The sequence below is a fragment of the Rhinoderma darwinii genome, chromosome 5 (genome assembly GCF_050947455.1).
Source record: "Rhinoderma darwinii isolate aRhiDar2 chromosome 5, aRhiDar2.hap1, whole genome shotgun sequence".
NCBI lineage: Eukaryota > Metazoa > Chordata > Amphibia > Anura > Rhinodermatidae > Rhinoderma > Rhinoderma darwinii.
The window spans coordinates 142,981,866-143,008,446 of NC_134691.1; the positions used below are offsets into that span (position 1 = coordinate 142,981,866).

The following is a 26,581-nucleotide window of genomic DNA, read 5'->3' on the forward strand; positions in this document are numbered from 1 at the left end:
AACTAAGCTCTTTAAGAACTCTAGGGTGTAACCCATCTGGTCCCGGGGCCGTGTGTACATTTATTTTATTTATCTTAGCTTGGACCATATCTACATTCAGCCAATTCAGTATATCAACTGATTTATTAACAGCACTGGCATCGGCTACATCAGCTGCTCTTTCTTCTGTTGTATATACAGAGCTAAAGAACCCATTTAGTAACTCTTCCTTCTCTTGATCCCCTGTGACCAACTACCCATTACCACTATTTAGGGTTCCTACATGTTCAGACCTTGACTTTTTTGCATTTACATACTTGAAGATTTTTTTTGGGATTTGTTTTACTCTCATTGCCCACCTGCCTTTTATTTTGTATTACCTTTTTACAGATTTTATTAAGCTTTTTATAATTACCAAAGGCTACAGCTGTACCCTCAGATTTTTATTTTTTAAATGCCCTTTTTTGTCATATATTACAGAAGGTGAAAGCCATGTGGGGTTTAATTTTAGTAGTTTATACTAGTTACCTATAGGAATAAATTTTGCACTAAAATTACCCAAAGTAGATTTTAAAATCTCCCATTTATTATTTATACCATTATTTGACATTAGTTCAAGTCTATATCCTGAATTGCAGCCCTCATCCTGCCCTCATTCAAAGAGTTATTGCCTTTTCATTTTTGCGTCGACATAGCTGTATAAGGTCTTGTTTTTTGCGGGACAAGTTGTAATTTTTAATAGCACCATTTTGGGGTACATAGAATCTATTGATTAACTTTTATTAACTTTTTTTGTGGGGGGAAATAGAAAAAAACAGCAATTTCGCCACACTTTTTTGCGTCCTAAATTTACGCCGTTTACCGTGTCGTATAAATAACAAAATAAACTTTATTCAGTGGGTTGTTGCGACTGCAATACCAAATTTGTATAGTTTTTGTGTGTTTTACAACTTTTTTTTCTAAATTATTTGTTTTTGTGTCTCCATATTTGAAGAGCCGTAACGGTTTTATTTTTTCGCAGATGCAATTGTAGGAGGGCTTTGTTTTTTTTGCGGGACGACTTGTAGTTTTTATCGGTACCATTTTGGAGTGGATGCGACTTTCTGATCACATTTTATCACGTTTTTTTTAAGGCTGGATTCAAAGAAAACAGCTATTTTTGCATGATTTTTTATATTACTTTTTACGACGTTCACCGTGTGGGTTAAATGATGTAATAAGTTTATAGTTGGCGTCGTTACGGACACGGCGAAACCAAATATGTGTAACTTTTTTACTTTATTTTGTTTGTTAAAAATAAAGCATTTTGTAAGGGGGAAAAATGGGTTTTTAATTATTATTTTTTTCGCTTTTTATTAAACTTTTTTACTAGTCCCACTAGGGTACTTCACTATGCGATCGTCCAATCGCATTTATAATACACTGCAATACTTCTGTATTGCAGTGTATTATGCATGTCCGTTTAAAACGGACAGGCATCTGCTAGGTCATGCCAGAGTCATGATCTAGGAGGCATTCACTACAGGCAGACCTGAGGGCCTTTATTAGGCCCCCGGCTGCCATCGGAGACACAGACACTCGGCAATCTTATCGCCGGGTGTCAGTGAGATGAGAGGGAGCACCCTCCCTCTCTCCAAAACCACTCAGATGCGGTGCACGCTATTGAGCACCGCATCTGAAGGGTTAAACTTGTGAGATCGATACGAATATCGATCTCACCCGGTCAAGCAGGTACGCCCCCAGCCCTCAGCTACCTCTGGCAGCTGAGAGCAGGGAGATTTGACAGCTCTCTGCTCTGTTTACTTATTCAGATGCAGCGACGTCAAAAGTCTATTGCATCGGAATAAGGCCCGTTAGTGACCGACGTAAAAACACTATGGGCCGGTCACTAACGGGTTAATAGCCCTGTAATTAAAATCTTCCATTATCACTACAGTACCAGCCTGTGCAGCCCACTCCATTTGTTTATATAGCTGATCTTCCATCTCCTCAGTTACATTGGGGGGTCTATAGATTACACCAAAAGTTATTTTTTTCAGTGTTTACCTCCCTTTGTAATTCCACCCACAAGGTTTCAACCTCCTCACAATCTTCACCCACTATTCTCTCTTTCACACTCACCTTCAGATCACTTCTCACATACAGACATACACCACCTCCTTTCCTATTTGTCCTGTCTTTCCGAAACAGTGTAAAACCCTGTAGATTTACAGCCCAGTCATGTAGAGAATCTAGCCATGTTTCAGCAACACCAACTATATCTATATGTTCCTCCAATACCAAGGCCTCCAACTCCCCCATTTTGTTTGCTAGACTTCTGGCATTTGTGAACATACACTTTAACTTGCCCTTCAATTTTTCACTTTCAGTATCAGAAATGTGATTATTTGACATTATTTGGGCATTTTATTTTCATTGCTGTTTTGTAACAAAAGGATCTCCTTATCCTGTTGTCTAGCCCTCTCCCCACAGTCTATTTCTCCCCCACCCACCAATTTAATCTGACCCCTCTCTAACCTAACTACCCCTTTTTTTTCTACATTGACCTCCCTCCTCAGCCCTAGTTTAAATACTCCGCCACCCCAGCTAGAATTCTCTCCCCCAGCACAGCGGACCCCTTTCCATTTAGATGCAAATCTGCAAAATACAGTTTGTACCCCAATGAAAAGTCAGCGCAGTGCTCTAGGAACCCAAAGCCTTCTCCTCTACACCAAGACTTAAGCCATGCATTTAACTCCCTGAGCTCCCGCTGTCTTTCCTGTGATGTGCATGGCACAGGCAGTATTCCTGAGAATACTACCTTGGAGGTCCTTTCCTTCAGCTTGTAGCCTAGTTCTTTAAAATGATTCTTAAGGCTCCTCCATCTACCATTTATTCTGTCATTGGTTCCCACATGAAATACGAGAGCTGGATCATCACCAGCCCCTCCCAGTAATTTATCCACCCATTCCACCACATGCCAAACTCTTGCACCAGGGAGACAGCAAACCATTCAGTTGAGGCGGTCTTGGCGACAAATTATTCTTTCCGTCTTCCTGATTATAGAATCCCCTACAACTACCAATTATCTTGCCTTACCTGCATTACCATCCCACCGACTACTAGCTGGGTTGTTCTCCGGGATGTTAGGGAGATCAGTATCCACTAGGGCTGCCATTTCTGAGACCGAGACCCTCGCATCATCACCCAACTTGGCAATTTTGCTTGGAATATCAGAAACAGGATTGCCCTTCCTTTTCTTGGACCCCTTTCTACTGCCCCAAACTACAATAACCCAGCTACTTGCCTGATCCTGCTGACCCATGTCTTCACCCTCCAGTTCTACTCCACTAACTCAGTGAGCAGCATACTCCGCTCCAGATGTGTCTATAACATACATTTAGTATGTAAGCAATACATGCTTCCTCCTGTAGCTGCTCCATAATACACAGGAGAATCATCTTATATTACTGCTCAATAACAACATCCAGCATTAAGTAAGGCCAGACAGCAGCAGAAATCTTTACTGTGTACATAGTAGGCTGCACACTCACAGGCTCTCAAAGAGCAGTCAAAATCTGGTGAGATGTTGACTACTCACTGATCCATGTGGAAAGCCGACTACAGTTGTCAGAGCTTTTATCGCAAAATTAGAGAAGAAATATTCCCATTTTCCTAATTTAGGGCTGGCCGATAAAACTAATTTGATTAATTCATCCTTGAGGCCTCGGACGATTATTTTTTTTGACAATCGATTCCCTAATGGCGCTGTCCCACCGAGCTACAAGAGGAAGCTCTACCCCACCGCCTCAGCACCTGCCTCGGCATGGCTAGCCGGCATAGGGTGGCAGTTGTTGGAAGCAAGCAAGCTTTGTGCACATACACCATTCTCTGCTTTCTATCACTTATTGTGGGGCACAAGGTGTGATGAATTTAACCTCCATGTAGCTCACATTACTAGTAATTAACCCCATCATGTACCTTACATATTAACCCATTATGACTGAGAAACATGAAGGGGTTAATTACTATTAATGTGAGGCACATTCAAAATTCATCATCACACCTCGTGCCTCACATCAGAAAATGGAAGAACATTTTTTTTTTATTACTGTTGGCAAAGTATCGAATTGGTATCGAAATCGCAATACTAAACGAAGTATCGGTATCGAAGTCCAGATTCTGGTATCGTGACATCCCTAGTGTGTATGGTTAAAAACTTCCTACTGATATAAAGCCAACATATCCAATAAAGTCCAAGAGCAGGGTCCTTTTTTGGAGGCATGACTGGGCTGAAAGTGGTTACATTTATGAAACTGCTGAAATCCACGGGCTTGGTACTGTTGAGAGATTTCAGCAGCTCGGGCAACTGCCATTTGCTTTGCCACAGGAGTCTGTCGTCTAAGTGCAGGGTTCCTTTTTGGAGGCATGACTGGTATGAAATGGTTTCAATCCATGAGAATGCCGAAATCCAGTATAGGTACAGTTCGTTTACGTAGAGTAAAGAAAAATGGCTTGGTTGTTATGGAAACCTGGTCTAAAACTGTGTTTATGTAAGTGAGGCTAAGGGTATGTTCACACGGCGGGGGTCCGTAACGGCTGAAATTACGGGGATGTTTCAGCCTGAAAACATCCCCGTAATTTCAGCCGTACCGGCATGTGCAGGCGCTTGAACGCCGCGTCAATTACGGCCGTAATTAGCGCTGCTATTCATTGGAGTCAATGAATAGCGGCTCCAATTACGGCCAAAGAAGTGACAGGTCACTTCTTCTACGCGGGCGTCTATTTACGCGCCGTCATTTGACAGCGGCGCGTAAATATACGCCTCGTGTAAACAGACAAACGTCTGCCCATTGCTTTCAATGGGCAGATGTTTGTCAGCGCTATTGAGGCGCTATTTTCGGGCGTAATTCGGGGCAAAAACGCCCGATTTACGTCCGTAAATAGGCCGTGTGAACATACCCTAAGAATAAAAGGACCTGCGACCTTCTATTGGCTAATTCGGGTCATGTGATATGGAGGAAGGTCCTTGATGTGGAAGCCAGTGGTGTTATATTTGCTTTTGTGAATATGTCGAGAACGGTAGGTCCTAGAGAGCTGAAACCCGGTCTAAACCTTCAGAAACGTGTGCTTTACTTATGTGCCGTACATATTAAAAACATAATGAGGAGAAACATATAAATGGTCTACTATCTGTAGTATCCTGGGTCCTGCAAAATGGCACTTGGGGAAAGGCAGCTGACCGCTAGTGGAGGCGCTGCCTGCATGGCCACTGACCCTCCATTATATACACCGCTGTGAGCGGTGGTGAAGATCACATGGACAGCACTGACGCCAATGAGGGTCCTTAAGCGCCATTTGGCAGGACCCAGGATACTACAGGTAGTAGACCATTTATATGTTTCTCCTCGTTATGTTTTGAATATGTACTGCATATCTATAACTTAGAAGTTCTTTAATACTCCTAGGGGATGTATATGTAAGTGCATTACTTTGTATAAACTTCCAGATGTTTGATTAGAGCAGTAACTAATGTTCATGGATAGCGTTTGTTAGTAATGTGCACCCACACGTAACTACCTTAAACTGCTCTATTTATTCCATATTCTTGAATGCAACATTCACTCCTTTTTTCCTTTACAATTAGCGTTAGACAATACCTCTTCTCATTAGGAATTATTACTACCTGCTTATGACTTCGAACAGAATATTATCTGACATATACTATGTACCATCAAGTCTGCAATTTTTTTCCTGTTCTTGATATACTCCACTGTAGATGATAGAGTGCATCATTTGTATTGTTTTATATATATATTGTTTGTTTCGATATTATGCATGTTGTGGCGATTAGATCTGTTTGTACCACTCATAGTTATTAATATCGCATATTGCTTCTAGCGAAGCTCTTTGTATGATTATATTTGTTTATTCCCAATACAAAAATTATATGTTCGTTGACACCATGTTATGTTACAGGTTTAATATATATTCATTCATTAATTTTATAGTGCCTGATAAAGGGCAAGGATATGACCGAAACGTTGCACGGATACTGGCGAAACTATTAAAATCAACCTTTTGATAACTACTACTGGTGTGCATAGTACCTTTTTTAATATTGTACGGGTTGGGCCCCTACGCATGCACCAATACGAAAACCTAGTGCGGTCTGAACACTCTCAAATTGCAGGATCCACCTGTTATCGATCACATCTAAGTTATGAACTTAGATGTGACCAGTAAAAGCTCAATCCTGAATGCCAAAGACATGAATCTGTCAGTGCCGCTGAGCTGAGAGATACAGCTGCTCTGTATACAGGATACAAGGCAGCTGTATCTCAAAAAGTATTTTTTTTATAAAAAGTATTTTCAAAGTGCCACAAAACACACTGATAGACATTTTTATTTTAAAAAAACAACGATTTCAACAGTGTACAGATGTAGCCATCTTTATTTTGACTCATAACGCATTGAATACAAATTCCCAGGAAACTTTGACTTGACTTTTTCAAGGGCTATTCAATGGCTTTTGTTGTGTGATATCATGCTGCAGCAAGTTAAACTTGGCCACATCTGTACATAGCCTTTAACTGCGCAACCGGATTCCTTCACGTTGTGCAACTATCCTTAATTTGAAAAGCACTTCAGAACAAGTATCAAATACGTTGTCTAACCTGGACATAAGGGGGGATTCACACGAGCGTGTATTCGGTCCGTGCGGTTTTCACGCGGCACGCATGGACCAATACAAGTCTATGGGGCAGTACAGACAGTCCGTGCTTTTTGCGCAGCGTTTGTCTGCTGCGCAAAAAGCGCGACAGGTTCAATAACTCTGCGTATTTCGCGCATCACGCATCACGCACCCATCCGTGCGAACTGCGTGTTTGCGCAACAGCTGTCAAAAGGATGAATGTAAACAGAAAAGCACCACGTGCTTTTCTGTTTCCGAACATCCAAACGGAGTGTCTTTGCGATGAGCGAAGCCGGACAAGCGAACCGAACTTCACCGGGTTCGGCCGAACTCGTTTTGGTCGAACCCGGCAAAAAAATTATCGGTACGCGACGTCAGGAGATAGTCACTGTCCATGGTGCTGAAAGAGTTAAACTGTTTCAGCACCATGGACAGTGACTACCGATCCCAATAAACATGAACCTGTAAAAAAAAAACGAAGTTCTGACTTACCGATAACTCCCGGCGTGTTCCTCCAGTCTGACCTCCCGGGATGACAATTCAGTCCAAGTGACAGCTCCAGCCAATCACAGGCCAAGCACAGGCTGCAGCGGTCACATGGACTGGCGCGTCATCCAGGGAGGTGGGGCCCGATGTCGAGAGGCGCGTCACCAAGGACGCGTCACCAAGGCAACGGCCGGGAAGTTCTCGGTAAGTACGAACTTTTTCTTCTTTTTCAACAGGTTTTTCGATATTGTGTTCGGCATTCACTGTCGAGGGTGCTGAAAGAGTTAGCTCTTTCAGCACCTTGGACAGGGACGGGCGTCAACTAGCCTCATCTCTATGATGGCGGCTGCGCGAAAATCACGCAGCCGCGCATCAGACACGGATGACACACGCAGCTGTCAAATGTTTTTTGCGCGCGCAAAACGCAGCGTTGTTTGCGCGCGCAAAAACGCAACGTCCGTCTGTATCTCCCCTAACAGAGTGAGAAAAAAAACATGCTTCTTTTACAACACCTGACGAAGCTACAGGTCTACCGAAACACGCTTCAAGGTGTTTATCCTCCTTGATACATTTTACACAAAAATATGTCTCGGGATGAGTCCTTGCATGTTTTGCACCACATGGCTGAAACCTTTTTGGTTTAAGTGGCTACTTGGGTGGATTCTTCAGGAGATATTGTATTATACACTATTAATATTTGTTACTTATTGAGAGTGATACATTGTTCTCTCATAAATACCAGTTCAATCACCCCAACATTGCCATTCTATATACATGTTTCACAGTTTCATTTTAAAGTGGTATGATATGGTCTCAAGCCTGGACATTATTTAAGTCCTTTTTATAGCATATTGACTTATTCTTGAAATCATTATTCTAACATTGATACCATGTATGACTATTACCATATACTATACAGGTCTATGAGATTTATTCATATTTGCTCAGGTGTAGACAAGAGACAAACCTGTTATTTTCCAGTTTTTGCAACATTTACCTGGTGTCTAGGCAAATCAATAACATAAGCAGATATAATTAAATTGATAGGAAGACGTTGCTAGGATTCTTGTATGTTTACTACCAATCTAGTCCTGTCAGACTCTCCTTTACCATGATAATTAAAAGCTATGTTCACCTTTGAGGGCTTTTTAAAAAAAACTTTTTTAGATACAGCTGTACTGTATTCTCTCTACAGAACAGCAGTATCGTTCGCTATTCAGTATCGTTCGCAGTCCCACAGACCTGACGGGTTCAGTGTCGGCGGGAGACAAATAGGATCCACCTGTAATCAATCACATCTAAGTTAGATGTATAGAGAATACAGAACAGTTGTATCTAAAAAAGTAAAAAGATTTTTTAATAAAAGCTAATTAAGAAGTAACACTAAAAACACTGACTAATTTATTTATTAAAAAACAAATAAAAAGCACAGCCTGGTGTACATAGCCTTTAAACACATACAGAATGAATAAAATAATGGATAAGAGAGAAACATTTTCCTATCTATTTAATTATGTCTGCTCATGTTATAGATTTACCTCGACAGTAGGTAAATGATACACAGGATAATCACTGGTTTGTCTCTTCATTGCTTTTTCTACATGCATGCCTGGTCTTGTACATTTCTGCACATAAAACAAAACAATGCAGAGATGATATAGGGAAGCGTGCAACTGTCAACTATGAACTACAAAGTCAGCTATTTTGTAGGCTATGTTCAGCAAATGTTCACTGTGTACGTTTAGTGTATGTGCCAGGAAATGCAAACGCCAAACAGGTCCAAAGACCCCTATGAGCCTGATGGATGCCAAGAGAGTGTCCTTTTAACATCAGCCATGCTGGTATTTCAGCTGCAAATTACAGATGATTTGACATCAACAACTTCCTCCGGGCACTAGATGTTATGCAGTGGCTGGTGTCGAAAGCAGATGGCGCCGTACACTGTATAGTGGCCGTGCTGCAGTACTGCAACTCTGCTCCTATTCACTTAAATAGGAGCAGAGTTGCAGTACTGCAGCATGGCCGCTATACTGTGACCGGAGCCATCTGCTTCCGGCACGGACATCCGGTGCCCGGAGGCAGCCAGAACAGCTGATTGGTGCAGGGTCCAGTGAAGGACCCCACCGATCATATACTGATGACCTATCCTGTGGATAGGTCATCAGTATGAAAAACCGTCCGGTGCACGGACAAACCATTTAACATGGTGAGAAATTGAAACACAAAACAGGGCTATTTATTATTAACAGTGCAAAAACGAAAAAATGTCAATAAAAACAGTTGCCCAAAGTAACCAAACATAGCTTTTAGCTTAAAACCAAAGCTGGAAGTTCTTTGGTTGCTATAGACAACTACTCCACTTTGCTCAACTCTTTATAAAAACTAGCTTTATTTACAAAAACTGGAGATGTTAACCCATGAATAACTTTCATACCAAAAGTCCACAAGTACTGTTAATAGTGGTTTTAAATTATTTTATAGTTTTTCTAGCATATGAAAATGCATTTTTGTTTTTTTTTGTCCCTGTGTTCCCCTTGGTGCTGCTGCAAATCTGTGCTGTTCGGGGAGGGCACAGAGCAGAATCAGCCTTCCCCCTCTGGCAGATGACAATATAGTTCCTTCTTACCTTCCCTGCAGATATGCAACATGGAATACACAGTAGTGAAGTATATACTGTGTGACATCCACAGTATGCACTCCCTTAGAAAGCAATGAAAATCTAATAAAATAAAACAAAAATACCTGAGTGCGCATATCTGCTGTCAGGATGTAGAGATTTACAGTCCTAACAAGCTGAGGAGACTCTATGGGGAGAGACTTGGCTGTGGGGAGAGTGATTGAGCATTTGTGTCCACCAGTACTCAACTCATTAGGTGGATATGCCTATTGTTATACACTTTGAACATCAGTTCGCCCCATACTATGTAAGTAAATGTCATAACTCTTCACTGGTTCGTTTGTTTTACAGAATGTACAGTACATGTAACATTATAAAAGCATTTAATATATGTGCGTGCGTGTGTATATATATATATATATATATATATATATATATATATAAATAAACACACGTTTACTTCAGAGACTAATGACATACAACACATACCTCGTTCAAGTTTTAACCGCTGATACAACTGTAGCTGTTCAATGGATACTAAGCACGCAATCTAAGAAAAAAAACAAAAAAAAAATACATTAGTCTATTAGAAGAACTTAAAGGCTTTGGAACCCTTGATGCCATTTTTGCATGCAATGCATGTATTTTGGAACAATAAAACTTTTGCTTCATTTCTGTTCCGCAGCTTCTACGTATTCTCTTTACAAAGAAGCTGCAGAATGACGTTGTCAAACGAATCTCAACTTAGATTTTATCAGTATAAGGCCAGGATCACATATACAATTTTGTTGCCGTTTTTGGCTCAGTTTTTTTAGCCAAACATAGGAGTGGACACAAAAGAAGGGAAATGCATCACTATTTTCTTTATACCTTTCCATCCCCTCCAAACCACTTCTGGCTTTGGCTCTAAAGACCGAGCCAAAAACTGACAAAAACTGTATCAACACTGTGTGTGTGATCCTGGCCTTAGGTTTAGATGACGTCTCAACCGAGCCATCAGACCAGCTCACCGACGGATTCGGCAGACAACGTCGTTCGCCAGCTTCTATGTACAGTGGATACAGAGAAGCTGCAAAACAGAAACGAAGAAACAATTATAATAAAAAGTATATTACTAAAGTATTTAGCATCCCAAAATACATACATTACATAGAAAATATGGCACCAAAGTTTTCCATAGACCTGAAAAGGTATGAAAAATGTACACTCTTCTGAAGTAGCATCTGCTAGTAAAAGTTGCAGCAGACACAATGAGACATACACCTTGGAAAACTTTTTTTGCTGAAATAATTCCTCGCCCACAAAACATCGCCTGTAATGAGATTGCCATCACAGAACATATAATTCATGACTTGATACTATAGTATGTACTGTAGAAGTGAAGCTACAAAGAGGCAGGATTTTGTCACAAAGTGTGATGATATTCAAGAGGTATTTTGCTATAGAAAGTGTCCCTTCTCTTCATTTAGTGCGATAAAAAACTGGAAGGCAAGGTTTACATAGGTGGGATATGTAGCGTATCTGAACTAGAACCCGCACCACATTCCGTCTGAAAAACCGCACCACATGATACAGTTTTTCGGGCAGAATTTCGACTGCAGAAAGCAGTTCATAATTACCCTGGCTGTAACCATGGCGACACGTCCCTCCTAGAATGACGTTTCATCCCATGTGACCGCTGCAGCCAGTGGAGGCCAGGCTGGATGCAGGAGCAGAGAGATCTAGGTAAGTACGAGATGCTATTTTTGTGGCGGAATCGCACCTTTCCCGCCTCAAAAATCGCAACATCTGCTGGTGCTGCGGATTTTACCTCCCCATTGAATTCTATGAGAAAACCTGAAACAGAAAAGCAGCGATTCCGCAACATAAAATGACATGCTGCGGATAAAAAAAAACAAAAAAAAAAAAACACCACAGATCAATTTATGAACTTTTTTTTGGAAGGTTTTTTAAGCAGCGTGTGGGTGAGATTTGTTCACATTTCATCCACTTTGCTGCTACTGTAATACACTGCAGATTTTCCGCAATTAAAATCGGTTGCGGAAAATCTGCAGTCTTAACGCTACATGTGAACCTGGAAGAAAAGGGATGGGTTGCTCGAGTGGAAGGGAACAGAAGGTTCTTTAGGACAGTCCAGGGCTGCCTAATTTGCCTCATTAGCTGCCAGCTGTGGGCCCCTTTAAGAAAGGTGTGATCTATTCACACTGTCCTCCTAGCCTGGGGAAAACAGGTATTGCCAGTCAATAGTCAAAAGTTCTGGTAGGAACACATGTGTGTTTTTTAGGGGGCAGGTAGTAGGCATTGCATCTGGACAGCTAAGGAGATGCAATGTTAAAGAGAACCTGTCACCTGCCCAAAAAACTGGAGCGGACATCTCAGTTAGATTGCAGACGCCTCACAGATTCTGCCACTTTTTAGTTTTTTCTTCTGGCCCCCACCGTTGCTGAGATATCGGTGCCATTAATTTTGGTCCCCGATATGCAAATGTAGCCTTTGACTGTCAAGTGGGCGGTTAACACCTGTCACTTGATAAGGGTTAACCGCCCACTTGACAGTCAAAGGTCTCATTTGCATATCAGACACCAGAACTAACAGTCCCAATATCTCAAGAACGGTGCGGGCTAGAAGAAAAAAATAAAAAGCATTAGAATCTGTGAGGTGCCTGCAATCTAACTGAGATTTCAACTGCAGTTGTTTGCGCAGGTGACTGATCTAGGATTTATTTTGTACCATCGATGTGATTTACTTTATCTGTATAAGAAGAATAAAGCTGGTTGAGACCAGTTGAACAAGAAAAACCTCTGTGTTGGAGTGAATTTCTTGGTGTCGTGAATCCATCTAAACCAGGAGACAGAGATCCGTGAGCTAATTTCCACTGAAAAGCTTACAGTGCACATGGAATGTTTCAGTATATGTAACGGCATATAAAAATGCAAATAAAAGTGACTCACATTCAGACACAGAACACTGCCCTTGTGCTTCTCTATTAGGAGATTTCCCATACAAGCAAGGACAGAGAGATGAAAGATTTGAAAAGCAACAGAAACCCAGATTGAGGTTGTAATGTGAGTCCTACCGAGTGTTTTTAATAACGTAAAATGTCCATTATACATGAAATATATTGAACAAAATACATTGCGGGTAATGTAAACAAGGTTTAGATTATATAACCAGATTATAACTGTCCTTATGAAAATGTAAGGTAAGGGGATATTCCTGAAATAAAAAAACGATCACCTTCCACAGGATAAGTTTGATCGCTGGGACTCCCCACATTCGGGAGAATGGGGGTCCCAAAACCGCAGATCCTCCTCAATGCTCGACCACAGTAAGGAGGATATTGAATGGAGCGCCTGTCAAGCATGCGTGCTGCTGCTCCTTTAAAATTTCTATGGGAATGACGAAAATAGCCGGCTGTTTCCATTATTCTCGTAGACAGAGAATAGAGCAGCGGGAGCATGCTTCACCACCGTGTTCCATTCAATCTCTTCCTCACTGTGGGAGTACAGTGAGGAGGATTTGGAAGCCCCCTTCATATTATCGGTGAGAGTCCCACATGTGGTACCCCCAGCAATAATAAAATTATCACCTATCGAGTGGATAGGTGATAATTTATGATTTTGGGAATACCCCTTTAAGGTTAAAAAATGCAAGCAACTGACTGGTTGTCATAAGCAAGACCACTATTTTTTTTTCTCTATATATATTTATTTCATCATCAAATGCAGAGATTTTAATGTTTTGAAACATATAAATCTGAAGAAAATAAGTAAATCGATGCTGCCAGCCTGTATTACTAGAAACAAAATAGACATTTCTAAGTTGTAAACAACCTTGCTGCATGCAAACTGGCTGTTATTGAAAATGAATGATCAAATAATAAATCCACACATTATCCACATTTTGTTACTGCAACAAAACAAATAGTACTGTATGAAAATAGAATTCTGCAGAAGCATGCAAACTGCAAGCCACGCCAGTCTAACTAAAAAGCATACTGGATTTATAAGGCACAGCATATATGTGGAAGATTAGGATATTTTAATGTGGATACAAAAAGAGTACACACTGACTGAGCTGAAGTAAAGTAAACATTACCTCAAGGCAAAAAGAGGAACAAGAACTTCATTGCTTGTGACTTTCAAAAGCAATGAGAGATTGTTGCCAGGTACATATTAGTGGTAAGTAAAACACCTAAAATAGCAGTTTAGAAAGAATTCAGGTATTGATCTAAAAAGGAAGTAGTTCAGATGCCAGTACCTCTGTTTCCTGAAGTAGACCCCGGTTTGAGCACACCATATCTGGGCAAGTGATTGGAGAACCAAATCCTTCACGAACTGCCAGCTGCACATACTGCCTGAGGCACTAAATGAGGAAAAAAAAAAAAAGCATTATCATATTTACTACATTGTACACAACATGTTGATATCTTTATTAATTAAAGGAGATCCGTCAGTAGGTTCGGAGCCACTAAACCACCAGCATGTCGTTATTCAGCTGGGTGTTAGTGCTCCAAACCTGCTTACCTCAAAAACTGAGTTTAGGTAATAAAATAACAACCCTAGGTAAGGAGTCTGGGGGCATGCGCATTGTACGGTCCTCAACTTCATGTGCGCAATTTGGATGCCCCCAGACTCTATACCCAGGGTTGTTATTTTATTCCCTAAACTCAGGTTTTTAGGGTAAGCATGTTTGGAGCACTAAACCCCAGCTGCATAATAGCCTACTGGTAGTTTAGTGGCTCCAAACCTACTGACAGGTTCCCTTTAAAATACTCTATACTGCATTGCATCATCTGCTTTTAACTACTTGAAAACAAACAGATGGAAAGGACACAATGCCCCTTAAAGTGATAAACTCCCTAAGACAACCCCTTTCCACATGCCATATTAGGTCATATTGAAATCATAGAGGGGGATCCCTCTTTGCGAACCAGAGCGAATCTTGCTCTAGCAGACCTGGCCCATCCATGTATCACATCTGTATAGCCACCATGTAATACTGTAGGAGAAATGTATGGCTGGAAATTTCTGAAGCCGGTCTGAAGCGGATTTGGAAAGGGGGTGTATTAAAGTGTAGCTAAACGTTTGAGAAACTTCTGACATGTCATAGTGACATGTCAGAAGTTTGGATTGGTGGGAGCCCGAGCACGGAGTCCCCCACCAATCGCTAGAATGAAGCAGCTGAAGCGCTCGTGTGATCGCTCAGCCACTTTGTGTCTGTTCGGCTTTTTCCGGAAATAAATGCATCGGAGTACTGACTCAATAGAAAGTCTATGAGCCCGTACACGATACATTTATTTCCGGAAAAAGCCGTACAGACACAAAGCGGCTGAGCGCTCACACGAGCGCTTCAGCTTCTTTGTTCTAGCGATTGGTGGGGGTCTCAGTGCTCGGACCCCCACCAATCCAAACTTCTGACATGTCACTATGACATGTCAGAAGTTTCTCAAACGTTTAGCTACATTTTAAGGCCCTTTTACACCGGCCGACACTTGGCCTGTACTGCGAACGCCAATCAACGAGACTTTGTTGATCAGCGCTCGCTTGCTCCTGTCACACAGAGCTATGGATGGGGGCGAGTGGTCGTTACTCCGATCGCTCGTCCCCATACATTATTATCATGTCGGCAGCGCGTCTCCCTGTTTACACAGGGAGATGTGCTGCCGCCAATGATAATCTTTTACTTTAAATGATACGACCAGCACATGATCGAGTTTGCGCGTTCATCTGCCAATCGTTCCCCTGTTTACACAGGGCAATTATCAGCAACGAGCGTTATATTAACGCTCGTCTGCCCGATAATCGTCCTGTGTAAAACCCCCTTTAGTGGGATCATACATTTTGTCTTATTTCAGTGGTAAAGGGTTTACAAACAGAGCACACAAATTCAAAGGGTCATTATAGGTTATGAAAGAAAACCTAGTTGGATTAGCATTTAAACCACCTATACTGAATTTTCTAAAGTAATTTCTGCCAATCAGGGATTTATGCTGTTGTTTCACCCAGGGATTGAACAGCCAGATCTTACCATGGATGTTCAGCATAAAATACAGTACATATCAAAGATGAGGGTTGTTACAGGACACCTTTGTGCACATTGCAATGAAAAGATAAAAGGGGGCTGCTTTTAAATGAACCTTAAAAAGACTGAAACCTGCAAATTTTGAAGGTAAGGCTGTATGACACTAAAGAGTCATGGTGACTCACCTACTAGACAAATCTATCTTATTATTTCACTTTCACACATACAGGGCTAGACTGAGCAATAAATTAAGTTCTGATACACTAAACCATAAAAACTCATTTTTGGAATATGTAATTTACTGAAGGCCATATGTCTATGTTCCACAATAAAAATTTACACTAAATATAAGATAATTACTTCTATTATACTTGAACTACTCTTTTGAACCTAAATATGAGTTAGAAGTTCATATCCGATTTCTGGGTCTATAAAGGCATTAAATGGAAACTAACATTTCAAATAATTTATGCGAATCTAATAGTATACCTGATATAAATCAACTTTATCATTAGAATATAGTTGCTTTATTCATTCAAATTCTGTGTGAAGTTACTGCCACTAGGTGTCTCCTTTCCTGTAACCTGCTGTCCACCCCTTGTTGTCAACTGAACTCCGTCTTCAGTTACAGAGCAGAGCAGACAGACTACAGGAAGTGGGGTTTTGTATCTTTACTGCCTGCTTATAGAAGTCTACAGAGAGGGAGGGAGCAGAGTGACTCAGACAAAGACACTGCTCAGAGTAGTCTTTTATGAGGGGGAGCAGGATAGGAGTGAGAAAGATACACACAGACATGCTGCAGCTTCCTGGTAAGTGTTACTCGCTTACCCCAGTGCTGGATTCTTAGCTACACTGCTTATTACTGCTGTATAATGTTCACCATGCTGCTGCTTCTATATATATGTATAATAGATAGAGATAGGAGAGCAGGATTTTCTCTTCTATGTGTGATGTGAATAGAAGACATGATAGAAGTTAGGCTCAGCCCATTAGCTCAGATAAAACTGAGAATTAGAGATAGAGCCTACAGAGGGGAAAACTAATTAAAAAAAATTCACTATTTCTCATGTACACACATATGACAGCTTATACTAATGAGTCACCTGAAAAGTTAGCTATGCTTTAAATTCACTACTACATAAAGTGTCCATAGTTACAGAGAAGGAACATTTGCTAAATAACTAATGAAAGAAATTACAATGTTTTCTTTGTAATTTTAAACAAAGAGAAACTATATACTGTTTGTGACAAATAGTGTCTGGAAGAACCTAAAGCTATAGCTATTCCCAGCAATACTATTCTAAGGCCCTGTTCACACAAGAGTATTTTCCAGGCAGAAAATTCTGCATGGAAAAATCAGCTCCATTTTCTTTTAAGTGGTTTTGCACCACAGGCATTTTTTGGCACATTTTTTTTTTTGAGGCATTTTTTACCTCTTTCTTTAACAGGCAAAGGTAAAAGCCGCAAGCGTTTTTTGCCCAAAAAAACACGTCAAAAATAAATTTTCATCCGTCTTCCATTGATTTCAATGGGGGATTTTGAGGCGGAAAACGCCTAAAGATAGGGCATGTCGCTTTTTTCCCGCAAGCGTTTTTTTTTTTGCTCACGGGAAAAAACCGCCTCCACCTCCTATTGAAATCAATGGGAGGCAACTTCGGTCCGTTTGTTTCCGCTGCAAAAACAGCGGCAAACAAACTGTGTGAACAGGGCCTAAGGTAGCCAACGTAACAATCATCATTGAGGCCAAATAATGTTGTGGGCAATGATGACTATCTTAAGCACTATTCACATCATGTTTATGGGCTATGTCTGTAGTTCACATTTCGATCGAAAAAATTATCCAAACGTATACAATGGCGGGTTTATAGGGGCCAAATGTATGCCAAAACAGTGCCATATGAACCTCTTTATACTATTTGTAACTCTAAAAAGTATAGTCCACTATATCCTAGGGGGAAAAAAAAAAAAACACGACTGCGTGGTATACTTTTTTTTTTTTTTTTTACAAGGGGAGTCAATGTTGTGGTATAGATAGAGCCTTACGGCCAGGTTATTGAAACAGGTTGACTTATCATTCATTTCAAATCAAGTAGATACCTAGGTAGATTAGTATTGGCCATTTTCTAGTATAATTTCAAAATGCCCTTAAGGCCGGATTTACACGAGCGTGTGCGTTTTGCGCTCGCAAAAAACGTGGCGTTTTGCAAGCGCAAAAGGTACTTAACAGCTCCGTGTGTCAGCCACGTATGATGCGTGGCTATGTGATTTTCGCGCAGCCGCTATCATTATGACACTCTGAATGAAAACAGAAAAGCAGCACATGCTTTTCTGTTTACAAACAAGTTCTTCCGTGTGCTGCGTGTGATTTTTACGCACTCATTGACTTCAATGGGTGCGTGATGCGCGAGAAACGCACAAATATAGGACATGTCGTGAGTTTTATGCAGCGGACACCGTGATAAAAATCACTGACTGTCTGAACGGTCCCATTGACTAACATAGGTCCGTGCGAGGCGCGTGAAAATCACGCGCGTTGCACGAACATATATCACGTTCGTCTGAATAAGCCCTAAGTGTTGTGTTCTGACACAGACAACGCTAAACCCCCCATTCCTTACCTCAGCTCCCCAGTTCAAGGTCTCTTGCTGCTAATGTATAGGATGTGTAAAATAATTTTTTTATAAAAACCTTAATAATGCAAAGACGCAAAACTAAATAAATGTGATTATTTAGTATAAATTATTTAGTATAAAATACATTTTTATTGTGACTACCCTAAATAAAACCACAAAAATACACAGATTACGTACTCACACAACGCACCACATAGCTGCAGAAATAGGTAGAGAATAGCTGCCAAGATGTCCCCCATACACTGCACACACAGAGAAAAGAAGACTTACTAGAACATGCAGCAGCGTCTATCTGTGTGTGCCTCTGCCTCCCTCTTTCATTCTGCACCTGCTCCCTCCTACTACTCCCCTCTCCATGGTATTCTAAGGGCAGCAGCTGTAACCTGATCCATCAGTAAACTGCTAATCCGCCTTCAAAATAAAAATACTATGAAAAAAATTAGACCGTACCAGACAGTCCAAACACAGACAAAATTTAAGTATTGAACATTAAAAAACCCAGAGTACCAAAAGTAATGTTATATCAAGCACATAAATAACAGTGGTTTGCTATGAATTAGCAGGGTGCAGGTTACATACAAAGTCCATACATTTGCCAAGTAGAAGTAGGGCACAAATACCTTATCAAGAAATGATCAGAGCACAAATGAAAGTGCAAGTGCATTAATAGAAAATACCACTAGTCACCCACCACACCCGTCGCAAGTTTTGCCAACGGCTTCATAGCAAATGTATGCACTCTATGTAGCGTGCACTGTGCGAATTCATGGCAAACCACTGTGTTATTAATTATGTGCATGATGACCTCTAACCCTATTTATAATACCACCTCAGCCACCCATTTTTCTATAGTTCCTTGTACGCTCTCATTTTTTAATAGTATTTTTGTTGTATATTTGATGAAATAATTCAGATGAATTGCTTGTTCATACTTGGTCTGGTACTAAGTTCATTATAGAAGATCTTATGAATCCTGTCACACTAACGTAATGCTTCACCCCGTCACCATAACTGATGTTGTGGTTTTCCTCAATGCAGAAGTTGAATGTGATCAATTTAGTGGGAATTTTCCATGAATTTCCTTAAGAACTTACGTGGTCTATTTTTTATGTCAATAACAGATGACAAAATGTATAATGCACATAGAGATGTACATGAGAAAAATATATGCTTATCCTGCCAAAAATTTATAAAACTGTATAGTCTTATGCTGCTCTACTAATATATTGAATACGTGTGTCGTTTTGCATTTTTCTGCAGTTCATCAGGATGCTATAAAACACTAAAATAACACATGCATAAAGGACTATTCATTCTGCCCACATTTTAAATAGGCTAGGCTAAAAAGACTTGATTCATATGCTGAAAATTATATGGAGTATGCATAATTTTTTGGCTTTTACTGAACTCTCAAAATTCAGGAGTTGATGTCCTGCTGAAGAGCATGTAGAAGGAGATGAATGTATCTAAGCTAGACAGCATGGCCTCTTTGTCAGAGCAATAACTGACAATTTCTTCTATCTAGATCACTGGTATTTTCAAGCAGTCTGAAATTTCCTTTAGGCCTATGAATTTTCGGAAGTGAATTTCAGGGACTAGAAAAGTGTTTATACTTTGTGATGTCATTTTAACACTTCATAACCACCTAATACATTTTTTTATTCCCTTTTTAGCCATATACACTGCGTGGAATCGGGAAAATGTGTCGTCATATTTTCACCCCTTAGAAGAAAAACGTTTTTAATGAAGGGTCTGATAGGTGAACATTCTGAAGACTCACTTGACTATTAAAAATATAGTAACGGATTGGTTAATGAATTCCAGAAATCTTTATACCCAGAATTCTAAGAACACCACTAGGCCTATTTCACACATGTTTTTAAATGCTTGTAAAAACGGCAATAATTTTTTTTAACGTTTCTAATTTTGCTTTTTTTTCATAAGCATTTTTGGTGGCTATTTTCATTTTGTTAAATTTGTGCCATGCATTCTATAGAAAAATTGTTAAAAAAAATAATTTTTTTTTTTAAAATGCCACTGACCCAAAAACACCACAAACAAAAACGAATTGATTGTAGTGCATTTTATATTTCACTGTAGACTTTAAAGGCTATGAAAGCCTTTGAAAGGCAAATTATTATTTTTGTTAATAAAAAGGTGTATTAGTGTAACTTTATAAATACCTTTTATTAAAAATTATTTTTACTTTTTGTGTCACAGCGGCTCTGTATTCTCTATACAGAGCAGCTGTATCCAGCGCTATTCACGGAATCTGTTAGTCCCGCGGACTTGACGGGTTCGGTGTCGACGGGTTCTGCGTGTCTCTGACATGCAGGATCCACCAGTAATCTATCACATCTAAGTTATGAACCTAGATGTGATCATTTACAGGTGGATCCGGTGTGTCAGAGACACGCAGGACCTGCTCTCGCTGAACCGTCAGGTCCGCGGGACTGACGGATTTAGTGAATAGCGAAACAGCTGCTCTGTATAGAGAATGCAGAGCTGCTGCGACTACAAAAGTAAAAATCATTTTTAATAAACAGTATTTACAAAGTTACACAAAACACACTGAAACGCTTTTTTATAAAAAAAAAATAAAAATGTTTTGCCTTTCAAAGGTGTACATAGCCTTTAATGTAACATCTGGCCACAGCATTTTTGGCCACGAAAAAAAGCCTGAAAAATGGCACGTTTAGGGGATGTTCACTTCACGTTTTTTGTTTGCGTTTAACGTGTACATCTCGAAAGCTACTGATGTACATGCTAAACGTGTCCATAGGGCTCCATTGTAGGCCAAAAAAGTGTAATTCTCGCCTGCATCTGGTCGTTATACGTCTATTAGTTATTCCATCTTACGGATGCCATTAAAAAAAAAATTAATACATTAAACGTATCCTTTTTTTTTTATAACAGGACAGTCTATATGTTAGTCTGTATAGTATCCGTATAGGAACATCTGTTAAATAGATACATTATAAGCTTTTCATGACGTATGTTATGCATTAAACGGTAAATATGTGATGGATGCGTTAAACGGGTGCGTTCCAGTGGCATACATTACTCGTAGATTAAAATGGTATCCGCTTAACAGATACGACATAAACTCTCACGACCCCTTTTTATTACGTATCCTTTAAACGGATACCGTTATTGTCTACGATCTGCACATACCACTGTTAGGCATCCATCACAGCCTATGCTTACTGCATAGGTTGGGGGCTTTTCCCAGTGTATGCTTCAAATATAGGCCAAACAACGGGATGTGAACATAATAATAATCTTTATTTATATAGCGCCAACATATTACGCAGCACTTTAAAATTTAGAGGGAACATGAACAGACAATATCAGACATTACATAGTGACAAAGTTAATTTACAATTCAAAGACGAGGAGTGAGGACCCTGCTCGCAAGAGCTTACAATCTATGAGGTGTTTGCTAGCCTCTCACTCTCAACCGATTGGTTAATATGGACAATGTAACTGGTTTGTTTTTTTAACTAGTTTTATAAATGTCAAATAATATTTAAACAGAATTTGTGTTCTGCTTGTTAAATTCTAATTTGAATTTTAAGATCTTTAAATTTGATATGGTAGAACGTAATTATGTGGTATTTTCTCCTATCAAATTTTCAAACCCACATTATTATTTAACAATAATTATAACAAACTGCTTACCATTGTACAGAAGATACAGCTGCATTCTCGAAGGATGGTCATCATGTCAAGAGGATGTTCACACAGACACAACTTGCACATAATCAAGGGTTCCAGAGCCAATTCCCCAGGAACTGAATTGCCACTCATCATGGCATGATGACAGATTTTACCAGCAGAAGTCATGCTTGTCTTATGTCGTCAACATCTTTACCACTTTGTGCTGGAAGCAAGATGAAATAATAAGAAATATGGTTTAACAATGCTTCAAACTATCCAATCACAACAACCGTGTCAGGGAAATAATTTTACAATTGTCATGTAACCTAAAGAGAACACTGCACAGGGATGGTGGGAACAAGTCCTTTTACCAATGGCTATCCAAAGAGAGACTATAGAAGTCAATGACAGAACCTACTGATCAAATTAGAATTACTGTAAGCTATAGTGGTAGATCATAAATGTTATATGGTAATTCATTTAAGACCCAGACATGAACATTGTCTATAATAAGTCCTTACATATTCTAAGGACTGGATAACATTTCAGAACTGAATTCCTACTTTGAAGTCAGGTCTTCAAAACAAAATAAAAACATGGTCAGCATTACCCCAGTTGATAAAATGACTGCATCACTTTGTACACTGATGTGTAGTTGACACAAGAGGAAGCATTTAAGAAAAAAAGTTACTTTATTTGTCCATAAAAAAACAAAACACATGGGCTACATTAGGTGTAGAGACTTTGATGTATATCAAACATTTTGTAGCTTATTCTCATTACTTTTATATTGAAAACAACATGCAATTTCTGATCTTTTAAGGTTTAGGCTCATGACAAAAGCTCTAAACAGATCATAAGTACATATACATAATCATAAATCATAAGTAAACACAGATATATAGAAATCAAGATGAAACAAGATGGAAGTGTATGAATGAAAAATCATTCAAGGGAAATAATGACTTTTCCAGTAAACTATTCAGTAGACTTTTGTAAACCACATGCCCCTATTTTATGGGCTTGCTTAAGTAGAACCAACAGCATTTTCATATTACATGAAAAATAGTGCGAGCAAGCACTTAAGTGACCCCTTTATTTGGTTAGGGTATGATGATCATTCTTGCATAGTGTTACAACATTCAGAAAGTTGGTTTCTTGAATGAAGTGATCAACTTATTTAGGCGTGATCTGCTTTTGTGACATTTCTGCATTCCATCATGAAATTCTTTCAGAATCAATCATCCTGCAATTGAGGGATTGGTTTGTTTACATTGAATCCGTTGGTTGCAGTACATTTTGCTTTTAGAATAACACACCAACCAACGTAACTTTACACTTATCTTTGCAACAAGTATCATTCTAAATAAGGGTGAGGATTTTAACAAAAAAAAATACTTCAGTATAATCTCTTGTTTTAAATTCCGTCATGAAATGCTAAGCATTTCTTCTCCAGAAAATGTAACCCCATTTATTTCAGTCCTAGACCTTGTAGCATAGGTCTCCATTGCAACCGTCATAGTGTGAACTGGCAGACTCGCATCAGTGATCAATAAGTTACTGCATGCTTTACATGCATTTCAGTAAAGGGTGGTCAGGTATTCAAACAATATAAGTGAAGACCTAAGGCAGTTTTGGCCTTAAAGGGAACCGGTTATCTTCGTTAAGATGCCGTCACTGAGGGAAGCATAAAGTAGTTACAGACACGATGATTTCAGTGGTCTGTCACTTGTGTGCTAATGTTAAGTAGTTTTGGGGAACTTACACTTTAATCCTTGCAACGCGTAGCCAACACAGCCAGAGAAGAGTCTAGTCTGTAATTTCTTTATGCTACCCTCAGGGGAGTGGGGTGAGTATCTACTAGTTTATTGTTTTACACCATCCCCTTCGCGGCTGCGGATTTTGAAAAGTCCCAGATAACCCCTTTAATTATGACATTCTGCCACCTCTAGGGGGAACCTACTGCATACTGGAACTCAATACGACAGTATACATCTAAGCTCCCCCTAGTAGTGGAAGCATTTTATCATTTAACGCTAATGTATGTCTATGCAGTGAATTTGGAGCTCTGTATCAGGAAAACTGAGCTCTGACTGATATAAAAAAATATATTAAGAAAATAATCTGACCAGAATGTTGGACCTAAAAACAACATGATTATAAAAGGTGGGGATTCAGTCCATTAAACATAAGCTTTTTATTTTAATAGGGTTGTTTCCATCTCACAAAGTAATGGCATAAAGCTAGGATATGCAATCACTTTCTGATCAGTGGGGGTCTGATGATTAGGCCCAGAGCTGTCCTTTAAAATGACAACCCTGACAATTGCTATTACCGGGGCTGACATTCAGGTTCTGAAAAGAGCGTCCCTTTCTTGTGCTATCGATTGTGGCATCACAAGGGTTAAACAGGCAGTAATTGCATTTTCTAGGCTCCTAGTCATGTGGTGGCAACTGTCCATCAGAGCGCTAGATGTTAAGTACTGGATCATAGGGGTTAATATGAGATATTTTCATACAGCAGCCATTAGACTGGGTTAGCTTGCATGGCACTTATTTATTTTTTTGTTCACAGTGTGTCACTCTACATATGTGTGAGTCACTAGGATCATTCAGGATGAGGTTCCCTTATGGGATGTCCCTGCTGAAGGTCTAGAGGGACTATCACATAAACCCCTCGGCAACCCCACAGATGGGTCTAACAAATCTTGGGTAAGTTGAGGCAACTTGTCTTTCATTTTTTGCGGAGCCTTCTGGCTAGGTCAGGGCTTGAAATAGAACGTATTGTGTGTGACACGATTGCGCTTTTTTTTTTACACTTGTTGAGAGAAAGCGTAGTGTCAGGCTTTCATCTAATTTAACGTACAGCACAATCTCATACTAAAGTCTCATCTTGTGTGGAATTTATTAAGACTGGTGCATGCCGCCTAATAAAGTTGCCACATCTTTGCCTGTCTATGCGTTAGAAAATCAAATCTGCACCGGTTATAAACTGGCGTAGGTTTGTGGAATAATTTATGCCTGATTCTGGCGTAAATTATAGTAAATCTGTCAGTCTATGGTGGCCACGTCCCCCCTGCTAAACCCCACCCACTCTCCTGGTAACTATTGAAAAGTGGTGAGAAGGCACAAAGATATCATTGGTGTGTTGCGCTCCATGTGGATGGAGGACTGGGACGACAATTTTTGTCACCGGCATGTCATCTTGATGGAACCCTATAAACAAATCTCAGCTTACTACTCACTTCAACGGATACTAGTTGATTATCGGACACTCAATAAGGGATTGGGGCGGTAGAGTTCTCATGACTCGGAGCTCACAACTGATTTAATCCTTGGCACACTTGCCAGGAACTGAAGCTAATACCGGCGATTTTCTACTGGGAAATGTTCTTGAAAATTGCACATAAAGGGTATATCTCTCCCCTACAAAACTTCCATAGGGGAAATGTCCCAACCCCGGCTTGCTCCAGGTGCGGGGCAGATGTGGCTGACATGTAGCACTGCTTATGGACCTGCCCAGTGTCCCAAAATAGAATACTACTTTTCACCCACACACATACTATGCAACAGTTTTCCTAACCCCCAGTTGGTCTTTTTTTGGTCATCTGCGTGACAACACTTCTCCTGTCCCCCAGCTCTACAAGAGGCTAATTTTCTGCCCAAAAAACTATCTTGCAGACCTGACTAGGCCCAGACATCCCATCCCTGCGTTTATTTTTGTAAAAGTTGGTCTTCCTATTACAAATAGATTGGGTGAACACCTCCCTGCAAATAAAATAAAGAATATGTGGTTTCTTTCAGACCCATAACACTCATCCTCTCTGCACACATTAAGACCAGAATACGAGATTGTTTTTGTTTTACCATATGGTTCCTTGAACGGATGTTAGTTGGTGATGATCCTCTATATTGGCCCGGTATAATCATACACACTGAGTGATTGTTGTAACGGCCGCAGACAGTCGGTATTACTCACCCCTCGATGGCCGCAGCCATGGATCTGACCCACATCTCCTACTTAGGAGACGCCAGCGCTCACTTCTGCTCCGTTCTGTGGTATCCCGTAGGGTGCGCGCGCCTGCTCGTGCCTGGCCTTAAAGTGCCAGCGGGTGAACATGAAAATTATCACTAATTAGCCCATGATTACCCTGGACTATAAGAAGGGCCCTACCCCTTTGCTCCTTGCCTGAGCGTTGTTGTGTTTACCCGTGTTAGTCTTGCAAATAGTCCCTTAGTGTTATCCTGTTCCCAGTGTTCCCGTACCTGCTACCTGTATCCTGTATCTCGTGCTACCTTGTTCCAGAGCCATAGAAAGTTGGAGTCGTGTTGTGCCACCGGTCACGCCTGCTGTTACACCACCGGTCACATCTGCTGTGTTACACCACCGGTCACGTCTGCTGTGTTACACCACGCCTGATGAAACCCTTGTGCTTGGACTATATAGACATTGACTTGGTACAGTTTGGCCAGCTGCTATCCCGCTATGGCGGTACAGCCCAGTGGGTCC

General features: G+C 40.3%; 1 protein-coding gene across 1 annotated transcript in view; it reads right to left on the reverse strand.

Moving 5' to 3' along the window:
- RNF144B (ring finger protein 144B) overlaps positions 1–26,581 on the reverse strand; it is an 86,850-nt gene that overhangs the window by 50,115 nt on the left and 10,154 nt on the right. Inside the window, exons 2-4 of the mRNA XM_075828403.1 lie at positions 22,094–22,295; positions 14,016–14,120; positions 10,245–10,305 (exon numbers count right to left, since the gene is read on the reverse strand). Coding sequence (XP_075684518.1) covers positions 10,245–10,305; positions 14,016–14,120; positions 22,094–22,258 — 331 coding nt within the window. The 5' untranslated portion in view covers positions 22,259–22,295. The remainder of the gene's footprint in view (positions 1–10,244; positions 10,306–14,015; positions 14,121–22,093; positions 22,296–26,581) is intronic.